The 23,370-nt window shown below is 36.9% G+C and overlaps 4 protein-coding genes across 8 annotated transcripts; 2 read left to right on the forward strand and 2 right to left on the reverse strand.

Annotated features, from left to right (window-relative positions):
* Positions 1-1,270: 1,270 nt before the first annotated feature.
* On the forward strand, positions 1,271-9,644 carry nmt2 (N-myristoyltransferase 2). 2 transcript variants are annotated; one of them, XM_014015653.1, is made up of 12 exons: positions 1,271-1,491; positions 1,888-2,005; positions 2,884-3,025; positions 5,068-5,186; positions 5,278-5,369; positions 5,450-5,566; positions 5,679-5,849; positions 5,931-6,039; positions 6,128-6,298; positions 7,472-7,639; positions 7,912-8,049; positions 8,653-9,644. In XM_014015653.1, exons 1-12 carry the CDS (start codon positions 1,382-1,384, stop codon positions 8,671-8,673), a joined length of 1,476 nt encoding a protein of 491 aa, XP_013871107.1. In that variant the 5' UTR covers positions 1,271-1,381; the 3' UTR covers positions 8,674-9,644. The 2 variants fall into 2 exon arrangements, with proteins under 2 accessions (XP_013871107.1, XP_013871108.1); XM_014015654.1 differs by having other exon boundaries at positions 1,891-2,005.
* A 1,261-nt stretch (positions 9,645-10,905) lies between these two features.
* rpp38 (ribonuclease P/MRP 38 subunit) lies at positions 10,906-14,658 on the reverse strand. Its single transcript, XM_014015655.1, has 3 exons — positions 14,035-14,658; positions 12,359-13,025; positions 10,906-12,301 (listed from the first exon to the last, which is right to left on the reverse strand). The coding sequence occupies exons 2-3, from the start codon at positions 13,016-13,018 to the stop codon at positions 12,122-12,124; spliced, it is 840 nt and encodes a 279-aa protein (XP_013871109.1). The 5' UTR covers positions 13,019-13,025; positions 14,035-14,658; the 3' UTR covers positions 10,906-12,121.
* A 397-nt stretch (positions 14,659-15,055) lies between these two features.
* LOC106522588 (uncharacterized) lies at positions 15,056-17,740 on the reverse strand. Of its 4 annotated transcripts, none has more exons than XM_014015658.1 (5): positions 17,521-17,740; positions 17,062-17,392; positions 16,204-16,375; positions 15,950-16,089; positions 15,056-15,571 (listed from the first exon to the last, which is right to left on the reverse strand). In XM_014015658.1, exons 2-5 carry the CDS (start codon positions 17,281-17,283, stop codon positions 15,272-15,274), a joined length of 834 nt encoding a protein of 277 aa, XP_013871112.1. In that variant the 5' UTR covers positions 17,284-17,392; positions 17,521-17,740; the 3' UTR covers positions 15,056-15,271. The 4 variants fall into 4 exon arrangements, 3 of the variants coding, with proteins under 3 accessions (XP_013871112.1, XP_013871111.1, XP_013871110.1); XM_014015657.1 differs by having other exon boundaries at positions 17,062-17,186; positions 17,281-17,740; XM_014015656.1 differs by having other exon boundaries at positions 17,062-17,740.
* Positions 17,741-20,404: 2,664 nt separating this feature from the next.
* Positions 20,405-22,418, forward strand: acbd7 (acyl-CoA binding domain containing 7). Its single transcript, XM_014015660.1, has 4 exons — positions 20,405-20,511; positions 21,152-21,269; positions 21,349-21,411; positions 22,071-22,418. Exons 1-4 carry the CDS (start codon positions 20,500-20,502, stop codon positions 22,142-22,144), a joined length of 267 nt encoding a protein of 88 aa, XP_013871114.1. The 5' UTR covers positions 20,405-20,499; the 3' UTR covers positions 22,145-22,418.
* Positions 22,419-23,370: the final 952 nt, after the last annotated feature.

Below are 23,370 nucleotides of genomic sequence, written 5' to 3' on the forward strand. Positions count from 1 at the left end.
TTAGACATTACAAGGGTGCAATGTTTATTAATTTAGCACACAACTTGTTTAAAAATGTGCAATGTAGAGTGATGCTGTGACACTAAGAGTAAATTAACTTTTACAGAAGTAAACCAATGTGACTTTCATTATATTTTTTCAGCCGTAGGTTACAATTTACAGACTGTGAAAATGAAATGACCAATGAGACAAAAGAACCTGGAAAAATTGTGCACAGCTTCAAACAAGGCATTCCTGTGCATAAGTAGCTGTATTGTTAGGTTTTTCCTGATTGAACAGTCATATGTGGCAAAGACTTGCTGTAAAATGGAGTGCAAAACACCTGAGGTTTTTCACGGTGACATATCAATTTACCCCTGTGAACAGAACAATAAAATATTTTGCTTTCATCGAGTAGGAGTGGATATTTCTTTTTCAGTATTGCAGCATGAAGAATAAACAATCCTTCAAATGCAGAGGACGAAAGCAAACCAGAGGGGTGAGTCTCCGGCCTTTGTCTCCCACTCATCCCCTCATTTCTTGGCTTGTTTAGTGACCATGTTGCGAGGAGGGGTCACAGGACGGCTGCCGTTGGGCTTCTTTTTCTCAGCTGGCTTTAAAATCTGCAAATATATTACAAGAAGTTAAAATGTCTCGTAGCATAACTGCTACATCTGAGGTACAAATATTATTAGTATTCAATTTGAATTTTTACATCTTCTAGCCCGTAATCTTAAAGCTTGTCTCATTTGTCTCCGTGTCCCTGTGATGGACCTGAGACCTGTCCAGGGTGTCCCCCACCTCTCTCACAGTAATTGTTTCCCCCAAAGTGTGTGAACTAACAGTTAAATGCTACAAACACAAAAAGAAACTATTTAAATTAGGGCTAAAAGCAGAAATATGATTGCCTATTTAAGACAAAGTTATTTTTAGGAACATCAGAACCATGTGGGTCAATCAGAAATAGCACTTGACAAAACTGAAAACTGTACGATTCACCTAAAATTGTAATAATGTATTTCCAACTAAATGTTTTATATTTCTCAAAACATTAGATATTTTCCACATCATGTCCCAAAAACATCTTTAAATGAGTAAAAATACTAAAAACTATCTGTTGCTGTTCAGCTTAAAGGGGACCTATTAGGCAAAANAAGTTTGTAATTATTGTAATATTTAGGTTAGAATTTGTTGATAAAACTCTGAATTTTGCCTAAAACCCTAATAAAGACCTTTAAACTTTTGAAAGGCGACTGTTTATTTTCCTGGGGCCTACAGGCGGCGCTGTTTCCAACACAATTTTCTTTTTCTTTTCTTTTTTTTTTCCGCCAGTCTCTCCCGGTGTCAGTGAGCTCTTTAAAGCGGTGGCTGCTGGGGCTGTTTTCAAAACGTTTGTTTTGTGATGGCGGAGGACAGCGAATCTGCGGCTAGTCAGCAGAGCCTGGAGTTGGACGACCAGGATACATGCGGGATAGACGGAGACAACGAGGAGGAGAATGAACACATGCAAGGGTGAGGATGGTCTGTCGGGGTGGGGGGGTCCAAATCTGAGAAACGATATTTTAGCTGCCTGCTTATTGAGCGGCGGCTAGCGCAGTTAGCTAGTTAATTTTAGCAGACACAAACAAGCTGTTAACGGGCCGTTGTTACAGCAAGAAGTGCTCAGTTTGAATTATAAGTAGTTTAATAAAATATAACAACTGTTAGTGTACATTCATACACCCCGCCCAAAGTCCAGGTTGAATGTCATAACTGTGTTGGGACAAACCGCTAACAGCAAGTAGCTCAGCTGTCAGTCGAGTCGTTGCTATGGCAGCTAGGTTAGCTCTGGGTGCGCGCGCGTTGAACCCAGCAAAGACCTGTCCTCCGTCCACTTATGGTCCTGTGCCTTTGTCCTCATATTTATAGCAGTCCAGGGGGAGATCTAGGGGCCAAGAGGAAGAAGAAGAAACAGAAGAGGAAAAAAGAGAAGCCCAGTTCGGGGGGAGCCAAATCTGATTCTGCTTCTGACTCTCAAGAGATCAAGGTGTGACAAAGATAATCGTCATGAAAAAATGTGCACACACTCTTTCAGATCAGGAGCGACAAACTCATAAATAGTGGTAGTAGATGTAATTCATTATGCCGTTGTGGTTTGATGTCTAAAATCAAGGTATGATTATACAGTGGCAAATTGTCGTCTAATTTTTCTCCAGGATAGAAAGTAATCTCAAACCAAAAAGGTTGTCCTAAAAGCTAATAGCTCACAATCTGTCCAGTATCATATCTGCCATAGATTGCAATAAATTACATTCTTTTCATGTTTAAAGGGCTTAAAATGGTAACATTTGTAGTCAGGTGTCACCAGCAAATGATTCTGAAGCAAAACTTTCATTGAATAGACTTTTGATAAACAAAAACTCGCAAAGTTGAACTATGTGTCATATATGAAAATTACTACTATACAGCATTTACAGTATGTTCTTCACAGTAAAATGGATGCAATTTCACAGCTTTCCTTCTGTTCACAGTTTTGAAGTGACAGGTGTCATAATGATGAAGTTATTCTTACTTCAGCTGCTTTTATTTCTGTACAAACATAGAAATTACCTCTAAATATTCAAACACACAACAGTGTATGAATGCATAAAAATGTTTTGCAACTCATAAGTACGTAAATCACTTTTTTATGATGTAAAGACATTTTGAAATGCAAATGATTAAGGGTTTTTGATCATGACTTACCCACTTAAAATATTTCCTAAAATAAACAATATTATTATGATAGCATCATGCAAAACATCCTTGCTTTATCATTTATTATTCTGTCTGCGTACTTGAAGCTTCAGTTTGTCAATATTGTCATAATCACTGGTTTGGTTCCTTTTTTGCAAATGGTTGTTCCTTTTTTTTTTTTTTACTCAGAACCCTGGTTTGCCCATTCAAAAGCTGCAGGACATCCAAAGAGCCATGGAGCTGCTGTCCTGTCAAGGTCCAGCAAAAAGTATTGACGACGCAGCCAAGCACAAGTACCAGTTCTGGGACACCCAGCCTGTCCCAAAGCTAAGTGAGTGTCAACTAAAACTAAATAGAGTGAAAACAAACTGCAATGTGAACATAATGTTCATTCGTTGTTACACTCCTGCTGCAAGAACAGTGGGCCTCATGCAAGAACCGTTCGTACGCACAGATTTGTTCTTAAATTGTGCGTACGAGTGATTTGGGAGAATTTGTGGCATTCACCAAAGTTTTCGTATTCTAAGATTTTTTTCAGATACGAACAAAATTCACAAGTGGTCCAGACCTGTCGTATATTTTATGAGCAGTCAGTCTGCTGTTATCCAGACTGATTTTCCTCCCTAAAAACTTTATTTTTCGTTAGTTTGAAGATATTTTGTGTTGAAAATAAATTACACTCTATAATTATCTTGACAATAGGCTATTCTGCTTGAATTAGAATTATAATTTAAATTGTAATAATTTAGACTAAACTTTAAGTAATACCTGTTTAATATCGGCTGAAATCAGATGAAAACACAAGTGTTAAATAAGATGATCTGTGATATGAAATAAATGTCATACAACACCAGAATTCTGGAGAGAGATAAGTGAGGTTTATTTGCCACCGGACTGACAAGCCAAACCACACTGAATGAAAAACAGTAAGTTCCCTTTTATATACTGTACACGATTCTTCAATGCCTGAGTTCGCCCTCTGCTGACCCACAGGCATTCAGACAAAGACCTGACACTAATGGTTTCAAACCAGTTCTTATGTGTTGTATATGAATTCGGACATGTAGCTACTCTATTTCAATGAACACATAATAGATCAAACATTATAAAAGTGTTATAAAAAGAAAACCCTAATATTCTGGTGTTGTTTCTGATATCAGTACTAATTTATAAATAACTAAATTTCTTCACTAACAATATAAATTGTCCATCTGGCCGGCTTATCCGGGATCGGGTCGCGGGGACAGCAGCAGAGAGACCCAGACTTCCCTCTCCCCAGCGACACTTTCCAGCTCGTCCCGGGGGACTCCGAGACGTTCCCAGGCCAGAGGGGATACATAATCCCTCCAGCGAGTCCTTGATTTTCTCCAAAGTGCCAGACTTATTTTGAAAACATTTTAAAGTGCTTATTTCAGAACCGCAACTGAGACCACTTGAGACCGCGCGCGGGGTGGGTGGGGTATTGTGCGCAGCGCTGTGTCTTCTGAATAAATGAAAATGATTTAACACCGTTGTTTATGCTTTTAGCGGTTCTTTTTATTCCACAGCTGACCTGCTAAAAATGACAGGTTTTATTTTCTGGATCTCTGACAGCAGGACTTCAATCTCTGAACTCGTAAAGTTCTTCTTTTTAATTATCGCTGTCATTTTTCATGAATGGATACTTCCTTGTATCTGAGGCAGGAAACATAGCCTTAAATGGTGTTTTTGGGGTGGTAATTATGCTAATCTCCTCTCGCGTGCACGAGCAGCTGATACGAACGGGTGGAATTTATGCAGCTCATTTACACACTTTTCCTGAAGATAGAAGCGTTTGTTGAATCTGACGTGGCATGTTCGTACGAACCCTTTGTACGAACAAAAGTAAGAGAAATTTAGGATAAGAATACGAACATGTTCTTGCATGAGGCCCAGTGTATAAGTGTAACTTTTATTTAAAAAAGGGATAATTTAGCACTTGTCACGGTGTTGTTTGCTTTCAGTAAATGGGCATCTTTCTTTATTTTATTTTATTATTATTATTATTGCATTAAATCTATCTTAAGCTTTATTTTATCACTCTTAAAAGTGCCCAAACTCAGTGCCCCAATAAGCATGTCAGCTGTGATGTACAGCAGGGGTCAGGGCTTTTCAGATAAGTGTGCTCAGCAGCATTAGATTGAGCTGTTTCCATGGCAACTGTTATCCAAAGAGTCATGTCTGTGTAGGAGGTCTCATGTCACAGACCGGCCTGGTCAACACGGGGCCGACTGAAGCAAATAATAGGACATGATTGACTGTCTGGTTCTATGTAAAAATTAATGTTTCTGTTTCACAGAAAGTGATGTGGACAGACCTAGGTATTCATCTTTCATTGTGCTGCTGTGGTTGCAGATGAAGTTGTGACGAGTCATGGGCCGATTGAAGCCGACAAAGAAAACATCAGACAGGAGCCATATTCTTTACCTCAAGGCTTTATGTGGGACACGTTGGATCTCAGTAGTGCAGATGTAGTAAGTGGAGTGCTTGTCTGTAATACTCAAAATGTAAACAAAAAATTATTAATTTACATTGTTTTTTTTTTTGTTTTGTTTTGTTTTTCAGCTGAAGGAGTTGTATACGTTGTTAAATGAAAACTATGTAGAGGACGATGATAACATGTTCAGATTTGATTATTCTCCAAGCTTTCTGAAATGGTAAGCAATTCTGACATTGTGTTTTGTTTTTATTTTTATTATTGTTCTGTTAAATGTTTGTTGTTGTTGACCTTTCTCAGGGCCCTGCGTCCACCTGGCTGGCTACCACAGTGGCACTGTGGAGTCAGGGTGTCCTCAAATAAGAAGCTTGTTGGCTTCATCAGTGCCATTCCTGCAGACGTACGGGTCTATGACACGTGAGCAGTTTAAGCTGATCATATATGTTTTGGAGTGGGCGGGGCAGCATTGTGAAGTCATGGAAATTGTTTTAATGTAACACTCAGTCTGTCTTATTTCATGTGTCCACAGGATAAAGAGGATGGTAGAAATCAACTTCCTGTGTGTTCACAAGAAGCTACGCTCAAAGCGTGTTGCTCCTGTGCTAATCAGAGAGATAACACGGAGAGTGAACCTAGAGGGTATATTTCAGGCAGTTTACACAGCTGGAGTCGTGTTGCCTAAACCGGTGTCTACATGCAGGTATGATTGTTCCATATTTAAATACAACACACAGGGTACGGTGTCAAGACACGCCTCCCAAACTCTTTGTTTGTCCTTCAGGTACTGGCATCGTTCGTTAAACCCCAGAAAACTCGTGGAAGTAAAATTCTCCCATCTGAGCAGAAACATGACCCTGCAAAGAACCATGAAGCTGTACAGATTATCAGATGTAAACACACTCACTTGTCAGTCCATAATCTCCTTTTATTTCTCTTTGTGGAGGAAACTTAAACACACACTCTCCGTCACAAACACAGAGCACCAAGACTCCAGGTCTGCGGCCAATGGAGAGGCGCGACATCCACCAGGTCACCGAGCTGCTGCAGAAATACCTGAGACGTTTCCATCTTGCACCATCAATGGGAGAAGAGGACGTGGCTCATTGGTTCCTACCCCAGGAAAACATCATCGACACATTCGTCGTCGAGGTACGAGCTGTTATTACACACCCTTAAAGTATGTGTGACATTCTTATCATTCAAATACAAAACGTCCAAGAAAACATCTTTATATTTAAGAAACATGGAATAAAATATGGTTATATGCCAGTTATGTGATACATTTTGTCACATAACTGGCATATTTTCTTTTGAATTTGGCTCTGCCAAAGTGAAACAGGAAGTGATATTAAAGGGGAATTCTTTAAGAAAAGGAAATCCCTGGTCTTTGTTTATTGAATCAGTAATGTTTGAACTCTGACTCCTCTCTCAGATAGTGACTCACAATAATCTAAAGAAAGATCAGAGTCTTCTCTGCAGTCTGTTGTTAGTTATTGTAGCAATGCTTTGTTCACATGCAGACATTCCCCTTTCACATCACTTCCTGTTACTTCACTTGCAAATATCTCAACAACTCTTCATCTCAGCAGCACAATTTTTTTACATTTAATGATTAATGTTATCTTTCAAAAATATGCATTCGTAGTAATTACAAAATAAGATGTCAATAGTTGCATTTCCATTGCAAATGTGCGCAAAACTGTGCGCAAAACTTTGTCGATGTTCTGTTAATATCGAAAAAACACAGTTTCGCAATTGCGATGTTTCCATTAAGTAAGAAATGCTATTAAAGTCACGCGTGAATTCGTTTGTTCTCGTGATTAGTCATTACAAACATGGCGGCAATGGATGTAAACACACAGCATATTGCTACCACGACACTAGCGCTCATCATCAGCCATCAGAGGAGACGTCTGCGTCTTATCGAGGCTTTCGAGCGACAAGCCCCTTATACTTGGGAGCAACAACTTCGGTGATTTTACTACTACTTCTACTTCCTGTTGTCATCTTTTTCGCCAGTAGAAACAGCAGGTTCTTGATCACGTGACTCCCGGGATGCGAAAAAAGTGTTTCCATTGCAGTTTTGCGAAATACACCAATTTCGATACGGCCGAAAAACCATCTCAAACCAGCGCAAAACCATTTTGTTGAAAAACATACGTTTTTTCGAAATTGACGTGTTTTCATTGAGCAAATTTATTTTTGAAATTCTAATTTGTGCATTTTAATGGTCAATGGAAACGCAGCTAATGGCACTTAAAACTAATGGAATCTTTTTGTTCTGTTTTAATGGACTGTTTGGGACGGGGGTCTGTCTTTCAGGGTGCAGGTGGTGTCTTGACAGATTTTACTAGTTTCTACACTTTGCCCTCAACTGTGATGCATCACCCTCTCCATAGGAGTCTGAAGGCAGCTTACTCTTTCTACAACGTTCATACACAAACACCACTACTGGACCTAATGAATGATGCACTGATCCTGGCCAAACTGGTACTTCCTAAAGTTCTTACCAATTAATCACACTTCTATGATACAGTATTATCACCTTTGAAATATAGGTATAGGAAGATGATAATGTGCCTGTATTTTTATTGCTCAAAGCAAGTTTGTTGTTCTTTATTAGTTGCTGTGAGATTTATTCCAGTGTTTATCCATTTTCATTTACCTTTCTGGGTCATGGGGGTGTTGGTGCTCATCTCCAGCAGTCATTGTGTGAGAGTTGTGGTACACCCTATTCATTTTTTAATTATGTTGTTTTACAGAAAGGTTTTGATGTTTTTAATGCCTTGGATCTGATGGAGAATAAAGTATTTCTGGAGAAGCTTAAGTTTGGCATTGGGGATGGAAACCTGCAGTATTACCTCTACAACTGGAAGTGTCCCACAATGGAGTCTGATAAGGTCAGCAGTATCTGCCTTCATTTCTAATCACACCCCATCATTCCAAACCAGGGTAATAGGTGAAAGATTAAATAGGTCCTAAAGTGAGGTTGCAATAAAATTGTACAGTATAATTGATCAACAGCAGAAACATTACTTGTGTTTATTGTGTGCATTTTCCTTAATAAATTTTTTATAAAATTACAAAACCAGAAAAAGTCTGCAATTCAGTTTGCATTAGTTGTATCTTTATGTATCTCTCACTTCTGCATGCTGCTGAAAATGATCTGCTGCGTCTCCAGAGCAGAAAACAATTGTTAAATTAGCAAGATGAAGTTGGGATTAAGCGAGCGTCCTCATTCTGTTTTCATCTCTGCAGTTAGCAAGAAAAAAACAAACAAGATTTTCTTCCGACTCTAGTGTGAAAAGTGACAAAACTACAGTTTTATACTTCGGTCTGCATGACGTACAGCAGAAGGGAGGAATAATTATGTTGAGTTAAGTGGGGTGGTCAGTTCTCTTAGGGGGTGGGCTGCTCTCCTTATACAATGTTAGGGGAAACACTCTTCATTCATTCATTCAATTTTATCATTCCTGGATAACACATTGATATTCATGTTCCAGGTTGGTCTCGTCCTCCAGTAGCAGCCCTCATCACAGCCGCTGCACAAACACACGTGGTCCTCGCTGACCTCCTGACATTTACCTGGACCCTGTCGTCCCAAGCTCGACATCGAGAACTACAACAACAAAAGCCAACCTGGTGACCAAGTGTCGGTTCACTTGTCTCATCAAGAACATTCTCGGCTCAGCCGGAGGTGAAAGACTCTTTAACTCATCATCCTGAATGTGAAAGTCATGCTATGCCTGAGATATTCTTCCAGTACATCTGCTCTTGACATGCGCTCTCGCATCTTAAACAAAAAGGGGTTTGACCTTCTGCAGGATGCCTTGGCGTTGTGAATTTTGTCTCTAGCTTTTCATCCTCAACAAACATCGTCACGGGGGTGTGGCTGGTATGTTCTTTAATTGTATGGAATTCTGTAAATGATAATTGACAAAGTAAACACAAGCAGAAATAATTAACTCCCTTTTTACCTTCTTTTTTTTTTTTGTTTATCCAGTCCAAACAGTTATTGTGCCGCTGCTGTTGTTTTCCTTTTTGTATCAGCTTCACCAGTCAAGTGTCTCTGCTGGCTGTTCTCAGCCTCTGTAGGTTTAGGAAACACATCTACTCATGCATCCCAGATAAAGATATCAGCAAACTTTACTAAACATAAGTTACATACTGCACACTGTTTAATACCAGACATATAGACAAGCCAGGTGTTGTGGATGAAAACATATTGCTTACATTTATATTTATTCCTGCAGTGAGTTTGGAGTGTGCCAGGACTGGTTCTCAGCATTTCTCCTCATCGGTTCTGTAAAATTCAGTGGGTTTTTGTTTGTTTTGTTTTTTATGAAGAATGTGATGCACTGATGAAGCACAATTTACTGTGTTGCAATGAAAAGGGTCCATATTTAAAGGGTCTGATGTCAAAATAAACACACTGTACTACTATTTTTTAAGAATTGAAATTGTTTTGATATAAAGCTGTTTTTTGAGTATTAAATTGGGTTAGTTCATTTAACTGTTGAGAAACAAATAGAAGCCTAATAAAGTTGACATAACCATTGCACATACAGAATTACAACAGTTAAAGCATAAAAATGAGATTGAGATTTTGTACAAAAATGGGCTTATAAACTATTTTATATTAGGCTTATTTATTGAAAGTCAGTCACACAACCACATTCCTTTTAATAATTTAGACATTGATACACAAATCATCAGCTGAGAAAAGCTTTGTTAAAAAAGAAAAGCAAACAATCTGCTGATTGGCTGCGTGTTAAATGTGTTCTCCAAGCTCAGCCTGACATTTCAGCTCATTCAGGTCTATTTTTCCCAACTTTTCTGGATTCATTTTTGTATTATTTTTTGGTTTGGGACAGAAAAAAAAAACATTTTGTAGATGTCATTTCAGTGTCTTGTGCAGCTAAATGTGTAAAAGTTGTGATTTCTGTAAATGTACATTTAAAAAAAAGGTCTTAAAACATCAGTTCTGTCTTGCATTACCTAAAAAACGGGCAACCTCTAAACATATTCTTTAAGATTTGGCTATTTTCTGCAATTAAATGAACAAAACAAATGGGTTTGTCTAAATAATGTAAGACCACTTGTTTTAAGGTGGAGCTGCCAGGTAACTCCAAACAAACCTTTTGCTGTTTAATGATCCTGCTTGTGCAACTATATGCTTTGGGATTTAAAAGTGGCTTGTTTTTTTATTTTTGTGTGTAGTTTATATAATTTGCATTCCTTTGTCAGCCAGAAAGGGACAAACGGTCAGTTAAGGTTTCAGGATTCAGTATTTTTTTTTTTTTTTTTTTAGTTTCATGTCACCAGGAACGGGTCAAACTTGGAGAAAGATGCTGCTTATATTCATTTAACTCTTAAAAACGAAACCTATGATGATGTTCTCACCGATGTGACGCCTGCAGTAGCTGGAATGAACTATGAGCATGTTGGTCCATCCGTTCTGCAGCCACAATCTGTAGTGAGACTTCAACCAAAAATACCTGCCTTAGTTTAAAAAGAAAAACAAACTTTTTTTCTTTAGGTTAGATGAGGTGCGTGCACTTCTGAAATGACATACAGCTCAAACGAAGAACAATAACTATTCAATATTCATGGTAAACTGTGAAAAACCTGAAGAAATTTTTACCAGCATCATTTAAACACACCCCCCTTCTGCAAATACCAGTGTTTCAACTCGCTATACCAGCATGGATATTTGACTGAATAAAACTTTAAAAAGAAAAAACGTGAGTGAGGTGTAACTTTTTCTGATGGAAAACATAGTATTTATTTAAAATTGCAGAAAAAGAAGCAATATTCAAGTGATCCAAAGCCAGAATCCTAATTTTATGATCTACATGTGCTTTTCCTCCTGACTGTTCAAGCACGATATCCTATAATTTACATGTTATTTTAAAGCAATCATTAATCTTTGGTTTTACAAGTAGTTAGAAAAAATTTGCTCAACTTTTAGTATTTTCAGTGGTGCCAGCACAGTTCAGCTAATAGCGGAACTAACTTCTCATGTAGGGGATTGGATTTTTTTTTGCAATGTTTAGAAACTATTACTGGATTGATTAGTTTCTGCTAAAGGTTCTACTAATTTTAAATCCACCAAAAATATTCACAAGTGTAAAACTTGTATTTTTTTTTTTTTTTTTTTTTTGCCATTTATCCCAAATTAAACAAAAACAATCCCCTCTTAAAAGCAGTGCTGTACATGTCAGGCACTATGCACCGTCTTTGGTGGCTAAACTTAAAAATAACGTCCGTGTTTTGTAGTAAATACACAACATTGTTTACATTACCCTTACAACGGCATCCATCCATTTACTTTCTAGGATTAAACATCTTTTCTTTTTATTGTTATAATCCATTTTGCAGATTAAAAAACAAGTTATTTTCAGTCAGTTGTGCAATTTATTATTTTTCATCACAAAACTTAAAAAAAAAATTCCTTTGTTTCAAAGCCAAAAGCAGAGTTTGGTCTTGGTTTAAATTAGACTGTCAGCAAGTTGTATTTGAAAACTGATCTCAAACCAAAAGGTGGATTATATTGATGCAGAAACTGAAAAATTCTCCACTATATATAGCTGGAGGGTTTATATGTTTAGCTGGATAAAGGAATGCCTTTCTGTTTTTTATTTCTCCCTACAGATTTTTTTTATCTCAGTTTTACATGTTTAGATGTTTTGTCCCCATCTAACTTTCAAGAATTCTTTCAAAATAAAAATTAAAAAATATTCTCATGTCAACAATGAGGTTGTGCTTTAAAACATGAAACGAGCTCTTCTTGAATAAAAATATGCAAACATCCATTCACTTACTGGACTGCATTCATTTACTTTTTTTTGTTTGTTTTGTTTGTTTTTCATTTTCCAGCCAAGCTGGGTTGGAAAATGAAAAACAAACAACAAAAAAGCAAAGCAAAACCACAAGCAATAACCCTTTGCTGAGCTCGGCAAAGTGTCCCTTTTATTTAGCCGGCTGTTTCTTTTTATTTGTTTTTCGTTTTTTTGCAGGATTAGAAACAATTCTCTTTACTTTTAGAGGCTGGAGAGTACATGATAGGGGGAAAGACTCTGTGACTTTCTTAGATTCACTCTCCCTTTTCCGTTTTTGGCCTTTTGTTTCACTAACTTCCTCCTCCTCCTCCTCCTCCTCTTCCTCCTCTTCCTCCTCCTCCTCTTCCTCCTCCTCCTCCTCCTCCTCTTCCTCCTCCTCCTCCATCTCCATGTTAGCAGTAGGATGTTCAGGTGTCATACTTGGCAGCCAGGCAACGTCTAATGGAGGCACTCTCGGTTTAATGGCGTCGACGACGTCTTTGAACATCTCTCCGTCTTCAGGAGAACACTGTCGAAACCCCAGCGCGAGCACGCTTTTCAGCCCCAGTGGGCCCGACATGCTTTCGCTCAGCCGGGGCACCTGGCAGGTCGGCACGCCTCTGGTGGCGCTCAGAGCGATCAGGTGATCGGTCATATGTTGGGGTCTGACGGATTTACAGACGAGAAGCAGCTGGAGCTGGTTTCTTTCCAGAGCCTTGGTGACCTCGTTGATGCCGATGGCCAGCTGCCGCCTGGCTGCTACATTCATCCAGGCGTTCCTGATGGGATTGCACCCCCGTTCGTCCCGACCTGCCTGGGGAAGAATTTCTGATGTGGAGATCTGTGGACTCTTCTCTTTCTTTCTCCTCCACGGGCGAAATGTTTTCACCTCTTTCTTCATCAGACCCGTAGCGGTCAGTTTGTCCATTAAGGTTTTCAGGATAAAGTACATGTCGTTCTGAGGAAGCTGGCTCCATTTTGAACTGAAGGGTGAAGTGAAGGAGGTCTTGACTTGAACATGCTTTTTGGTTTCTTTCTTAGCAGACATGGCTCACCTGAAATCAAAACAAGAGAAATTGATTTCATTAATACAGTTAAAATTACAATTTATCAGTCTTCCAGGTCTTATAAAATGTTTCTTATTTTGAGACTGATGAGCTGTCTTAAATAAATTCACTGCTGCTAATTTGGTCCGAATGAAAATGACTTCCAATCTTCTTCTACAAGCAGAAATTTGTTTTTTTCTAAAGTCACTTGCTGCAAATCTAAATGAATCCTTACAAGAGGTGTTCTCTTCATAAAAGTCAGCAACCATAAAATAATTTTTGCACATGTTGTTACAGAGAATAATAACGAACCACTTTAATCTTTCTGTAGCTGTGAGTTGCTTAAAAGAAAACCAAGTTTAAAACAGATGCGGTTTCACTGGAATATCAGACTTGGGCTCAAAGTTCTCAGGTTCCCTGAAAACGCAAGAAAGATTTCTGTGTTAAAAACAAACCCTGAACTTTTTCTTCCTGCTTTGTGGACTTTGAGGTTATATAGTTTCCTCAATGCAAAGAGCTTGAACAGATTTGAGGAGTCATTATTTGAAAAGTTTTAACCTTTATTTAGCGTCTTGTCTTAAATGTTGATAAAAGATAAGCCTAAACTCATCAGACACTTTGGATCAAATCAGTTGTGTCCAAACTTCTTTCGTACAATTTATTTTAGACATACAATACACACATTACAATATTCTTACTCATTATGGTCCAATTTTACATTGTTTATAGGGTGACTTTAATAGCAGTGTATGTTGAAGAGTTTGCTTATACGTTAAAATAGTCCATCTACGTTTACTTTTAGACATAAAAATCACGACATATAAAAATATGTAATATGCTATGTGTTAATCTCTAATGGGGTGAAAGCAAGCAAGTTTAAATTAACCTGAAATGTATTTTTAGCAAACAAATCCCACACCTTCTTCAGCTTCAAAAAAAAAAAACTCTACACTGCTTGTTCTCGTAACGAGTTCACAGAATAAATAATAAAAATACAGTGACAAATAGATGATTTTACCTGTTTTTCAATAGGCTTTAGTACTTTAGTGAACGTATTTTCAACGCTGTTCAGGCTTTCACCGCTACATAAGGAACTCAGTCCGCCGCCATCTTGTTTGAATTTCAATAACTTTATTTAAAACTGAAAACAGCAACAAACAGCGCCGACCAGCGTTAAAAGGTGAGCAGAGCGGTCACTCTCCAGTTGTTCAGTTTATATATATATTTATGGACGTAATATTTTGAATTCAATATTGAATTGTTAAAGATAAGCAATAACTGCAATGTTGATTACACAATGTTCTTACCAACTTTTTCTGTGAGGTGACTTTCGCTCTCACACTGACAAAAAGCAGTTGTTGCAGACATGTGGAAAGAAGCAACAAATATATGTATCTACAATTTCTAGAATTTAAAATAAAAAAATACTTGGATCTTATTGGTAATTATGTATGAGGCAGTAATCTATAGGGAGATGTCTAGCGATTTGGGGGATTTTTCTTTAAACTCTAATTGCTCCAAAAATAATGCATAAAAATCTATTTTTGACCTAATTAAGGCTGTAACACCCACATCATAAATATTGCACTTTGCAATATATAGTTGAAAATTTAACATATTTTGGGGTTTTCACCATCAAAAATAAATATAGGTGTTTGGGCAAAATAAAAACATAAATATAAATAGTTCTGAAGTTTTAATGATTTATATAGTGAAGAAAAATATATATAATTTTTTGAACAAAATTATATTTATAAAAAACTATGTTCCATTGTCAATTCAAACACAATATTTAGCAGTGTTTAACATTAAGTCACAAATATTGAATTTTTATTAGTTTTATAAGATGAAGTTTTAGGACCTAAAGATAAAAAGAGTATGGTGCCTCAAGGGTTAAAATGAGAATGCTTGTTGAATAACATCTTCATAAATTGTTTAAAGACAATTTTTGTATAGATTTCTACCCACACAGGATTACATTATGTCAAGGCAGAGTATGCTTTTTTTTTTTTTTAATTTTTTGTACAAATCAGATTATGGTCACCCTACTTACTTTTTCTTTATTCTCTCACACACAGGACATCAGGAGCACTGCATGATATGCACCTGTAAAAATTTTCTTTTTATATTTGAAATGAATGCATCACATTTCTTATCTTCTTTATTCACAAAGACAGGGGGAAAAATAACCAATTAAAAACAATTAACGGGGGAGTGAGAGCATAAAATGGCTGAGGGTCAATTAATAACTGCAGCTAGCTGCCAAATCCAGGGTGAGGATGCACACTGGAACCAGCATTAATTTTTCTGCCAGCAATGTTCATATGTTTCCTGAAAATATGTTTATTCATGTTTTTTTTCAGTATCTTCACATTACAGTGATGACAAAGAACAGATTTTTGGCTTGCTCTGATCACTTTGCAAGAAGGGTTGTCCAGGCTTGGTTCGCTTGGCAAAGGTAATTCAGGTACTGGGCTGTCACCAGTAGATGACTTCTCCTGTCTTGCAGGGATGGGATCACTCCGTCTTTTCTTTTCCAGAAGTCTCTCTTCTCCCTACGACAGAAAAACATTCAGGTTTAACCCTCTGAAAGAGGTTTAATTCAAACCACATGTAAAGCTAGGCCAAAAATGTAATTTTAAAAATAAAGCTTGTAAAAAAGTAGAATAAGGTTTTCTAAATCCCATAACTATTGTTTATGGATTAATATCAATACTAATCAAGAATGTCAATATTCAAGTAGTAGTTATGTTTATAATATTGTTATGTTAATAATATTTTAGACGAGATACCCAAAATATATATATTACTTTTAATAAATAGCATGCAAGGCAGTGACCGTAATTACGTTGAGCTTTACATTCTAAGATATCTAAACAATTCCAAAAAGATACGACCCATATTGTTTTTGACGAACACATGCATGCCCTCACCAATACAGACGTTAGCCGGCAGATGCTCAAGTGCCTCTCTGCATCCTGCCTTTTGACCATAGTTCTACTGCATAATGGGCAGTGGAAATGACCACTGTTTCCTGGCCTGCAGGCATGATGGCATTTTGTTATGTAGAAATCTATAGAGACAAAAGAAAAATGTAAGACAATGTGTGCTTTCCTTCTGCAACAGCAGTGGTGACAAGTGCACAAGTTATAATGGCATAACACAAAGCTGATAGTAGGCAACTAACCTTCATGTTGGAGTGCATTTTTCTTATGCACCTCCAAGTGCTGTAAAACCATGGCCTTTGACCGAGGCTTGTACATGCCAGTGGGGCAAAGTGGGCAGTGAAAGTGTGTACAACACACCGTGCATCTCTCCACCTGAGGTGGCTTTGTTTTTTGGAAAACACTAAAGTGGACCTGAATAACCAATAAAGGAAAATCAGTCTGCAATCAAAGATTGATTCAGCTTTTCTATTGTTAATCGCTCTAGGTCACCTTTCCTCATTTGGAGATACCATACAAATTCAAATTCAATTCAAAATTCAAAAATACTTTATTGATCCCAGAGGGAAATTTGGTGTTGTAACTCATTTAACTAAAGAATTATTGTAGATGCTGATGGCTGTGGGCAGGAAAGATCTTCTGTAGCGATCTGTTTTACAGCGAAGTTGAAGAAGCCTCCGACTGAGGACACTTTGTCTTTCTATGACAGTCTGATGAAGAGGATGGTCAGGGTTATCCACAATATTCTTGATTTTATGTAAAATCCTTCTTTGTACATGAATGTGCCAGTTATTAATTTTTATTCCRGCAAACGTTTATAAATTTATCCGCCACATGGAAAGACACAGTCAAGATTCCAATCACAATCCATATTTGTTTTTTTCCAGCATTCATATTTAAAAGAAACGAGGAACAACTGAAAGCCATAAAGAGAAACACGAGAATTACCTGCTACCTTATAATTTTGTTAGCATTTTGTCAACAATCTCTTGATAGAATAATTATCATTTACTTTAATATATTGTGATATCACATGGGCCCACTGAGACACACGTTTTTATCCAGTTGGTTAAAATGGTCAATTTAACTGGTAAATTTACCTGTGATAGTGCCATCTGCTCTAATGAACTTGTCCTCTCCTCTGCAGCCATGCAGTCTTTGGTTTTCTGGCCGTCGTTAATGCGCCTCTCACAGCGGTTGATCTTGCTTTTTATGTTTTTCAAGTCTGCACAAATGCACTCCAATGATTCCTTGATACTTTCTATTTGTTTAGAATTGTCCCTGATTGCCTCAGTAATAACAACCAAGTTGCTACTGACCATTTTCTCCAACTCGTCTGACCTGTTGTTTATGAGAGAGGTGAGCGATGATAACTCTGAGAGGATGGTTGTCTGGGTGTCGTTGATTGTCCTCGGGTTTTCCGGTGGAGGACTGGAGGGTGTTACAAGTATACATTGAAATTCATCCTTTATTACCTCGCCACTATCCGGGCCAAGATAATTATTCATGTTGGCAGACATTAGTAGTGTTTTTTTTGTGCTAGCTAGCTGCACACTTACTGAACCAGTGGTCTCTTGTTAGCTAAGCTAGCTGGTGGATCATTTTCTATTTTCTGCACTCGCCATTGTAACTCTCCAATACCTGTCCACTTAGTAATGATTCGGTCTATAACAGGAAAGCCTCCTTCTACCAAATAACTCCCTTTAAAATGGAAAAACTACGCAAATTGATTTTCTTCTTCTTCTTCTTCTTCTTCTTCTTCTTCTTCTTCTTCTTCTTCTTCTTCTTCTTCTTCTTCTTCTTCTTCTTCTTCTTCTTCTTCTGCTTCTTCTGCTTCTTCTGCTTCTTCTTCTTCTTCTTCTGTTTTTGGTGTTAGCAAAAAAAAAAAATTATGGTGTGTTTTACTGCCACCTACTGTGAAATTTTAGTGTGTGTTGCAAATTCTACATTTAAATTCTATCGATCTGTTTTTTTATCTAATTATATTTTGTTTTCATTTGCTCCTTAAAGGCTTTTGTAAAGTATCTGTTATGTTTATTTTGTCTTTCAAATTCTTTCCTCATATATATTCTTTTTTCTTTATACTAATATAACATGTTCTGTTGTTTCATTTCCCTGTATTTGTATTTTAAATTGTATATAGTTGAGTCATGTGTGTCCAAATCTTAATTTTGTTATTACTCTTTCCTCATTCTTGTTTTTCTTCCAGTTCTCTCTTTTGGATCCTATGAAAACATCTTCCTTTGCTTTCTTCATTCCATCTTTTTAATCATTCTTTCTTCAGCTTTCGTTTGATGATACTTTTTGCCTCTGACTATGAAGTATGTACTATGAAGTTAATATGATTTAGAATTGCCTTCTTTTCTATCTCATTTCCTTTTACTTCAATATGTGCTGGTCTCCATATGGAAACTATTGTTAAACACACCCTGATCGGTATAATGTATGGAATATTTCTAATAAAATGTTTGGCCTGCTGTCTGAATGGTTGTGTTTTAAACTCAATACTGAACTTGAATCTGAACAAATTTTTGTTTTTAATGGTTTTATGTCTTCCACTTTACTGCTAAAGGAGCAGCTGCTAACATTTTCCTGTGTACATAAATAATTAATTGGTGATTCGTTTTCCTATTTGTATGTGAAATTTTGACCCGCCCTCGTCCTTGACAGCTGTCATCTTCAGAAAAAAATACACAGTATCCTTCAGTACATAACTATGGAGAGTATCCATAGTGTAGTGGTACCAAAAAAGCTAGCCTTTGCCTTCCTACGCAGTTCCGCTCAATTCTAGTTTCACTTGCATGAACAAGCAAAGCAAAGGACAAGGGGCTGGTTTTAACAGGCCACAAAAAAAGCAGGCGTCTGGCCAGGCATCTAGAAATGGAGCAAACTCCATCCTACTTTTGCTAAGTGCACCGGCGCTTAAATGATGCAGAACCTAATGATTTCAGCCAAAACATGATTTCAATCAGACAGAAAAAAAATAGATTTAATGTATATTTAGTGATAAATAATGAAAATATTTAACTTAGAAACAGTAGGTCCTATTTGCATCAAACACAAAGGGCGGAAGACAAAAGAAAAAAAATGAAACTGTAAATTTATTATTAATTGTGCATGAGCTGATACAAAAAAACTAGATTTCACTCACATTTGGTTAAAAAGTGCATGTAAGAGAAGATGTGTTCTGTCTCTGTGGCTGGTTGAGCATGCGGAAAACGAATTTCTTTAGAATAAACTCAGGTTAATGTATGTTAGATTCATTTGAAACTTTCTTTTAACACAACGGGAAACCCCAAGAGTAAAATATGTGAAATCGAATTAAATGTTGACATTTGGGTTGTACTACTTTTTTATTGAAACTTTTAACGTGATACAAAATATAACAATACAGCCAGGGGGAATGAATATCTGTAAGTGAAAAAGAAAAAGGAGGAAAGACATATGCACATGTGTAATAGTAAAAATAGAAATAAACTTAAACAGTAGATGAAATGATTAAATCAAAATAAAGAACCAATCAACATAAAAATAAATCAGGAATTCCAAAAAGTGAACAAGAATCTGTAATTTTTTTGCCTTCTGATTAGTAGAAAAGTGAATTGAGTGTAAATATTGTGTAAATTCGATCATGAAGGAGATGAAATTTGTTTTTTTCTTTAAACATTTTCTTTTATGTAAATGGAATTTGGCCTGAATGATTAAAAGATTAATAACAAATTCCTTTGAAGTCAGTTTTTTTATTTTGTTGAAAGCCAAACAGAACATGTTTCCAGAATAAATGAAAGTTTGGAAATATTTTTGAGTCAATATAATTACAAAATTGTTGCCAGAATAGATATTCTGGCAACAATTTTGTAGTGTGGACATAACCAAAACAAATGTGTAACAGATTCAGGAGACACATCACAGAAAGTACAATTAGTATCTATATCAGATTTGAAGTTCTTTAAGCATACGTTTACAGGGTAAATTCTATGAATTAGCGTGAATGACACTTCTTTAACTTTATTGGTAAGAAGGAAAACATTTGGTAAAAGCCATACGTTCCTCCAGGACACATCATCAATAAAACGGTTCCAATATGAGAAGGTACAGAGGAAACCTCATTTTGAAAAAGGGACCTAATTGTTTTATTTTTGTTGTATGGAAGGGAGTTAAAACATATTTTACATACAGGAGAATGTATAGGTGTAAAAGTCAGTGCCTGATGACAACTGACCCTTGGTTTCTGTTTAAATAACATGCAGATTTTTGAGGAGATAGCACCAAAAACTTTAGAGTATTCTCCAGGAGGAATAGTGATATTAAATTTTGACAGAAACTCATTATAGTATTTGGTTATACTACTGTAATGTATCTGCGTGTGCATGTGACGTTAGCGTGCAGCGGCCAATCATCTCCAAGATCTGTAGCTCTCTGCTCCCTCCTCTTCCTCCTCCTCCCCCTCTGCAGTCCTCTGTTCAGATCTTAAATATTGCATCGGTCAGCTGTGCTGCAACTACAGCGGAATCAATCCCTTCAGCTGCTCACACAAAATGACTCTTGAGGTAAAAGAAACATTATTTGTCTCGGTTTTTATTTGACTTGTTTAAAAGATACTTGTCAAACTGGGCTTTGAATGAATGCAGAGTGCTGTATAAATGCTCTGTTTATTACTGTCATCCATCTTTGACTGTGTGAAAGCTATAAAAACAACTATTCATCTGTTTTTTTTTTTTGTTTGTTTTTGTTTTTGCTGAAGCTGCTGCTATGGACTAAAAAAACTTAAGAATACATGGCATGGAATAGCTGAAAAGATTTTTAAAAATACTGCTGTTAAGAGATTAATTTTCCAGTAATTATTAAAATAAATCTACAGTTTGATATTAATGCATTAGTAACATAAAATAATCTATAATGAGCAGCTCTGTCATGTCCCAGATTTGCTGTAAAGCAGATTATTCATTCATTCAGACACAAAGCACCAGAGTCTTGGATAAAAAGGCTTTTGTTTCTACCCATCTTGTGCAACAGTCGGTTTCCCAGGCTTCTCTCCCTGCTGAGACCACTATGTTCTGATTCAAACCTTCTAGCTGCAACAATTTGTTACTTCATCTTGCCAATTTGCTTTTGATTTCCTTCATTTATGTTTTTGATGACTAAAGGTTCAAAAGTGTCACTTTGCTGACCCATCTGTTCAACTTGCAGGCAGAGTTTAAGACGATAGCGGATAACGTGAAGAAGGTGAAAACGCAACCTACAAATGACGAGCTGCTCACTCTCTATGGCCTTTACAAACAGGCCATAGTTGGAGACATTAACACCGGTATGACTCATCATGAGCATAATCATTAATCAGCATTTGTTCCTTGAAATCTGAGGAGTTTTTCTGTTCACGTCTTTAGAAAAACCAGGAATGCTGGATCCAACAGGAAAGGCCAAATGGGAGGCATGGGAATCCAGAAAAGGTAACAAAATAGAGTTTAAGAAAATATTTTTCATTGCTACGGCTGAGCACAGCTGACAAACAATAACTGAGCTCTACGTGGTATTTCCTGCATATGCGTAAATAGTGCACAAGTCCTCTTATAAACACTGAAAAGTACTACATGTACAACTAAATGTGAAATAAGTAATACAGAAATACTATTAAAAGTAAGCGTAAGAGAGTTTTACTCACTGTTGAGTTGTGATCAGCTGCTGTCTTGAATTTTGAACTTTCCCACTTTCTGACAGGGAATTCCCACGGGAGGGTCATTCCAGTTTAAATTTACAACTTGTAAGTGGGAAATTCCTACTTCCCAGTACAACTGGGCCACAGCAAAAGTAGCTGGAAAAATGCAGTGAAAAGGCTATTTTTCCACAACAAATTTTGCGGGCTACTTTTGACCTCCACCTAGTGGTGGGATGTTTGTCATTTTGCAGGTAAAATAATCAACATGCATTATGGGAGATGTAGTTTATAGTCATTGCTGTCTTTACAGCAGCTTATACACATCTTTGAAGCTCTCACGGGCCACATAAAACGCATTGGGTCACATTTGACCCAGTTTGACGCATGCTGTAGATTAATACTGGCAGAACAGCTGAAACACAAACAGATTAACACATCATGTATCTCTTTCAGGCATGTCCAAGGAGGACGCCATGTCCATGTACATCACACACGCTAAGGACATCATCAGCAAATATGGGCTGTAAAATGTGCAATACACTGAAAGCACTCCAATTAAAACGGCTAAAACAAAGCTGTTGTTCGCCTTGACTTCTCAGAGGCCATAATACTAACATGTCATTTTACATTTCTTACTTGGACAGGGTTTTTTATGAACCAGTACAGTGAATAAAAAATTCTATGCACCTCTGTGGTTAAGATTTGTTAACGCTGAACTTACTGCACTGATGTATCTTGAGATCACAACAAGAGAAACAGAAAACTGTAAAATGTGAACAAATAAATACATTTCTCTCTTTTTTTGTGATTTTTGTGTTTTTCTTTTTGCTACTGGGACTGTGCAGAACATTTGCTTTCGCTTGAATGGTGTTGTACATGAAAAGAAATGTAATATCCGGACAGAGAGTAAAAATTTAAGCAGGTGTTTTTTACGAAGCAAACTAATTTGCTTGTTTGGAAGATGAGCTTCAGAGTTATTTCCCATCTGTTAACAACAACAACAACTAAATAAATAAATAAATAAATAAATAAATAAATTTGGTCAGACATTTTGTCTTTCCCAAAGAAAGGAAGGTCAAACTTGTTACAGTTTTTCTGCTTAATCTCTGTTGTTTATGTGTAATCCCTGTCCTATGATCAAAGTGTAACAAAGGTGACTGCTGTATACAGCTCAAACTTTAAACCTTGAGCCAGGAACATGGTTACAGAAAGGAATCAGCAGTTCAGAGATCTGGGACTTGATGTTGTTTCATTGCCCACAATAAATGAGACTTTATTGCAGCGAGCGCTGTTTTGTGTGTGTGTGTGTGTGTGTGTGTGTGTGTGTGTGTGTGTGTTTGTGTGTTTGCTGAAGACTAATTTCTTTTTTTTTTTTGTTTATTTTAATTTGAGGAACTTAAACTCCTGACATGCAGTGTGTGTTGGACTTTATTCATATCAGTCTCATTTATTAATCTTTCTCCTTTACCATAATGTTTAATAGTTTTCCAGCCCAAATTTACAACCTCATTCTGTATGTAACATTTATTGTGCAAAAAACATACTCAGTTTGAACTTCATCACTGGTTTAGTTTTTTTCATTTTCTGACTAAGATTAACAGGTCATAAATTTCCTCTTTCAAAACAACGTATCTGTGATAAAAGTCAGGCATGCTGTAAGAGTGACCACTCCACTCAAATTACTGTCTCTGTGTTAGAAACCTTAAAGAAGCTGGATCTTTGCTGGTTGATTAGTTATTTTTTCGGCCTCTTG

Source organism: Austrofundulus limnaeus, unplaced genomic scaffold (genome assembly GCF_001266775.1).
Source record: "Austrofundulus limnaeus strain Quisiro unplaced genomic scaffold, Austrofundulus_limnaeus-1.0 Scaffold132, whole genome shotgun sequence".
In the NCBI taxonomy this organism is placed as follows: domain Eukaryota; kingdom Metazoa; phylum Chordata; class Actinopteri; order Cyprinodontiformes; family Rivulidae; genus Austrofundulus; species Austrofundulus limnaeus.

Bases quoted from the DNA above. Each gene is read 5' to 3' on its own strand.
- nmt2 (XM_014015653.1), top strand. From the start codon at position 1,382: ATGGCGGAGGACAGCGAATCTGCGGCTAGTCAGCAGAGCCTGGAGTTG. The intron at 3,026-5,067 runs GTGAGTGTCAAC...CTGTGGTTGCAG, and splicing joins CCAGCCTGTCCCAAAGCTAA to ATGAAGTTGTGACGAGTCAT. The intron at 6,299-7,471 runs GTACGAGCTGTT...TCTGTCTTTCAG, and splicing joins TCGACACATTCGTCGTCGAG to GGTGCAGGTGGTGTCTTGAC.
- rpp38 (XM_014015655.1), bottom strand. From the start codon at position 13,018: ATGTCTGCTAAGAAAGAAACCAAAAAGCATGTTCAAGTCAAGACCTCC. The intron at 12,302-12,358 runs GAGGAGGAGGAG...GAAGAGGAGGAG, and splicing joins AGATGGAGGAGGAGGAGGAA to GAGGAGGAGGAGGAAGTTAG.
- LOC106522588 (XM_014015656.1), bottom strand. From the start codon at position 17,481: ATGTCTGCCAACATGAATAATTATCTTGGCCCGGATAGTGGCGAGGTA. The intron at 16,090-16,203 runs GTTAGTTGCCTA...TTGTCTCTATAG, and splicing joins AAATGCACTCCAACATGAAG to ATTTCTACATAACAAAATGC. The intron at 15,572-15,949 runs GTGAGGGCATGC...TTTCTGTCGTAG, and splicing joins GCCGGCTAACGTCTGTATTG to GGAGAAGAGAGACTTCTGGA.
- acbd7 (XM_014015660.1), top strand. The intron at 21,270-21,348 runs GTATGACTCATC...TCACGTCTTTAG, and splicing joins AGTTGGAGACATTAACACCG to AAAAACCAGGAATGCTGGAT. The intron at 21,412-22,070 runs GTAACAAAATAG...TATCTCTTTCAG, and splicing joins GGCATGGGAATCCAGAAAAG to GCATGTCCAAGGAGGACGCC.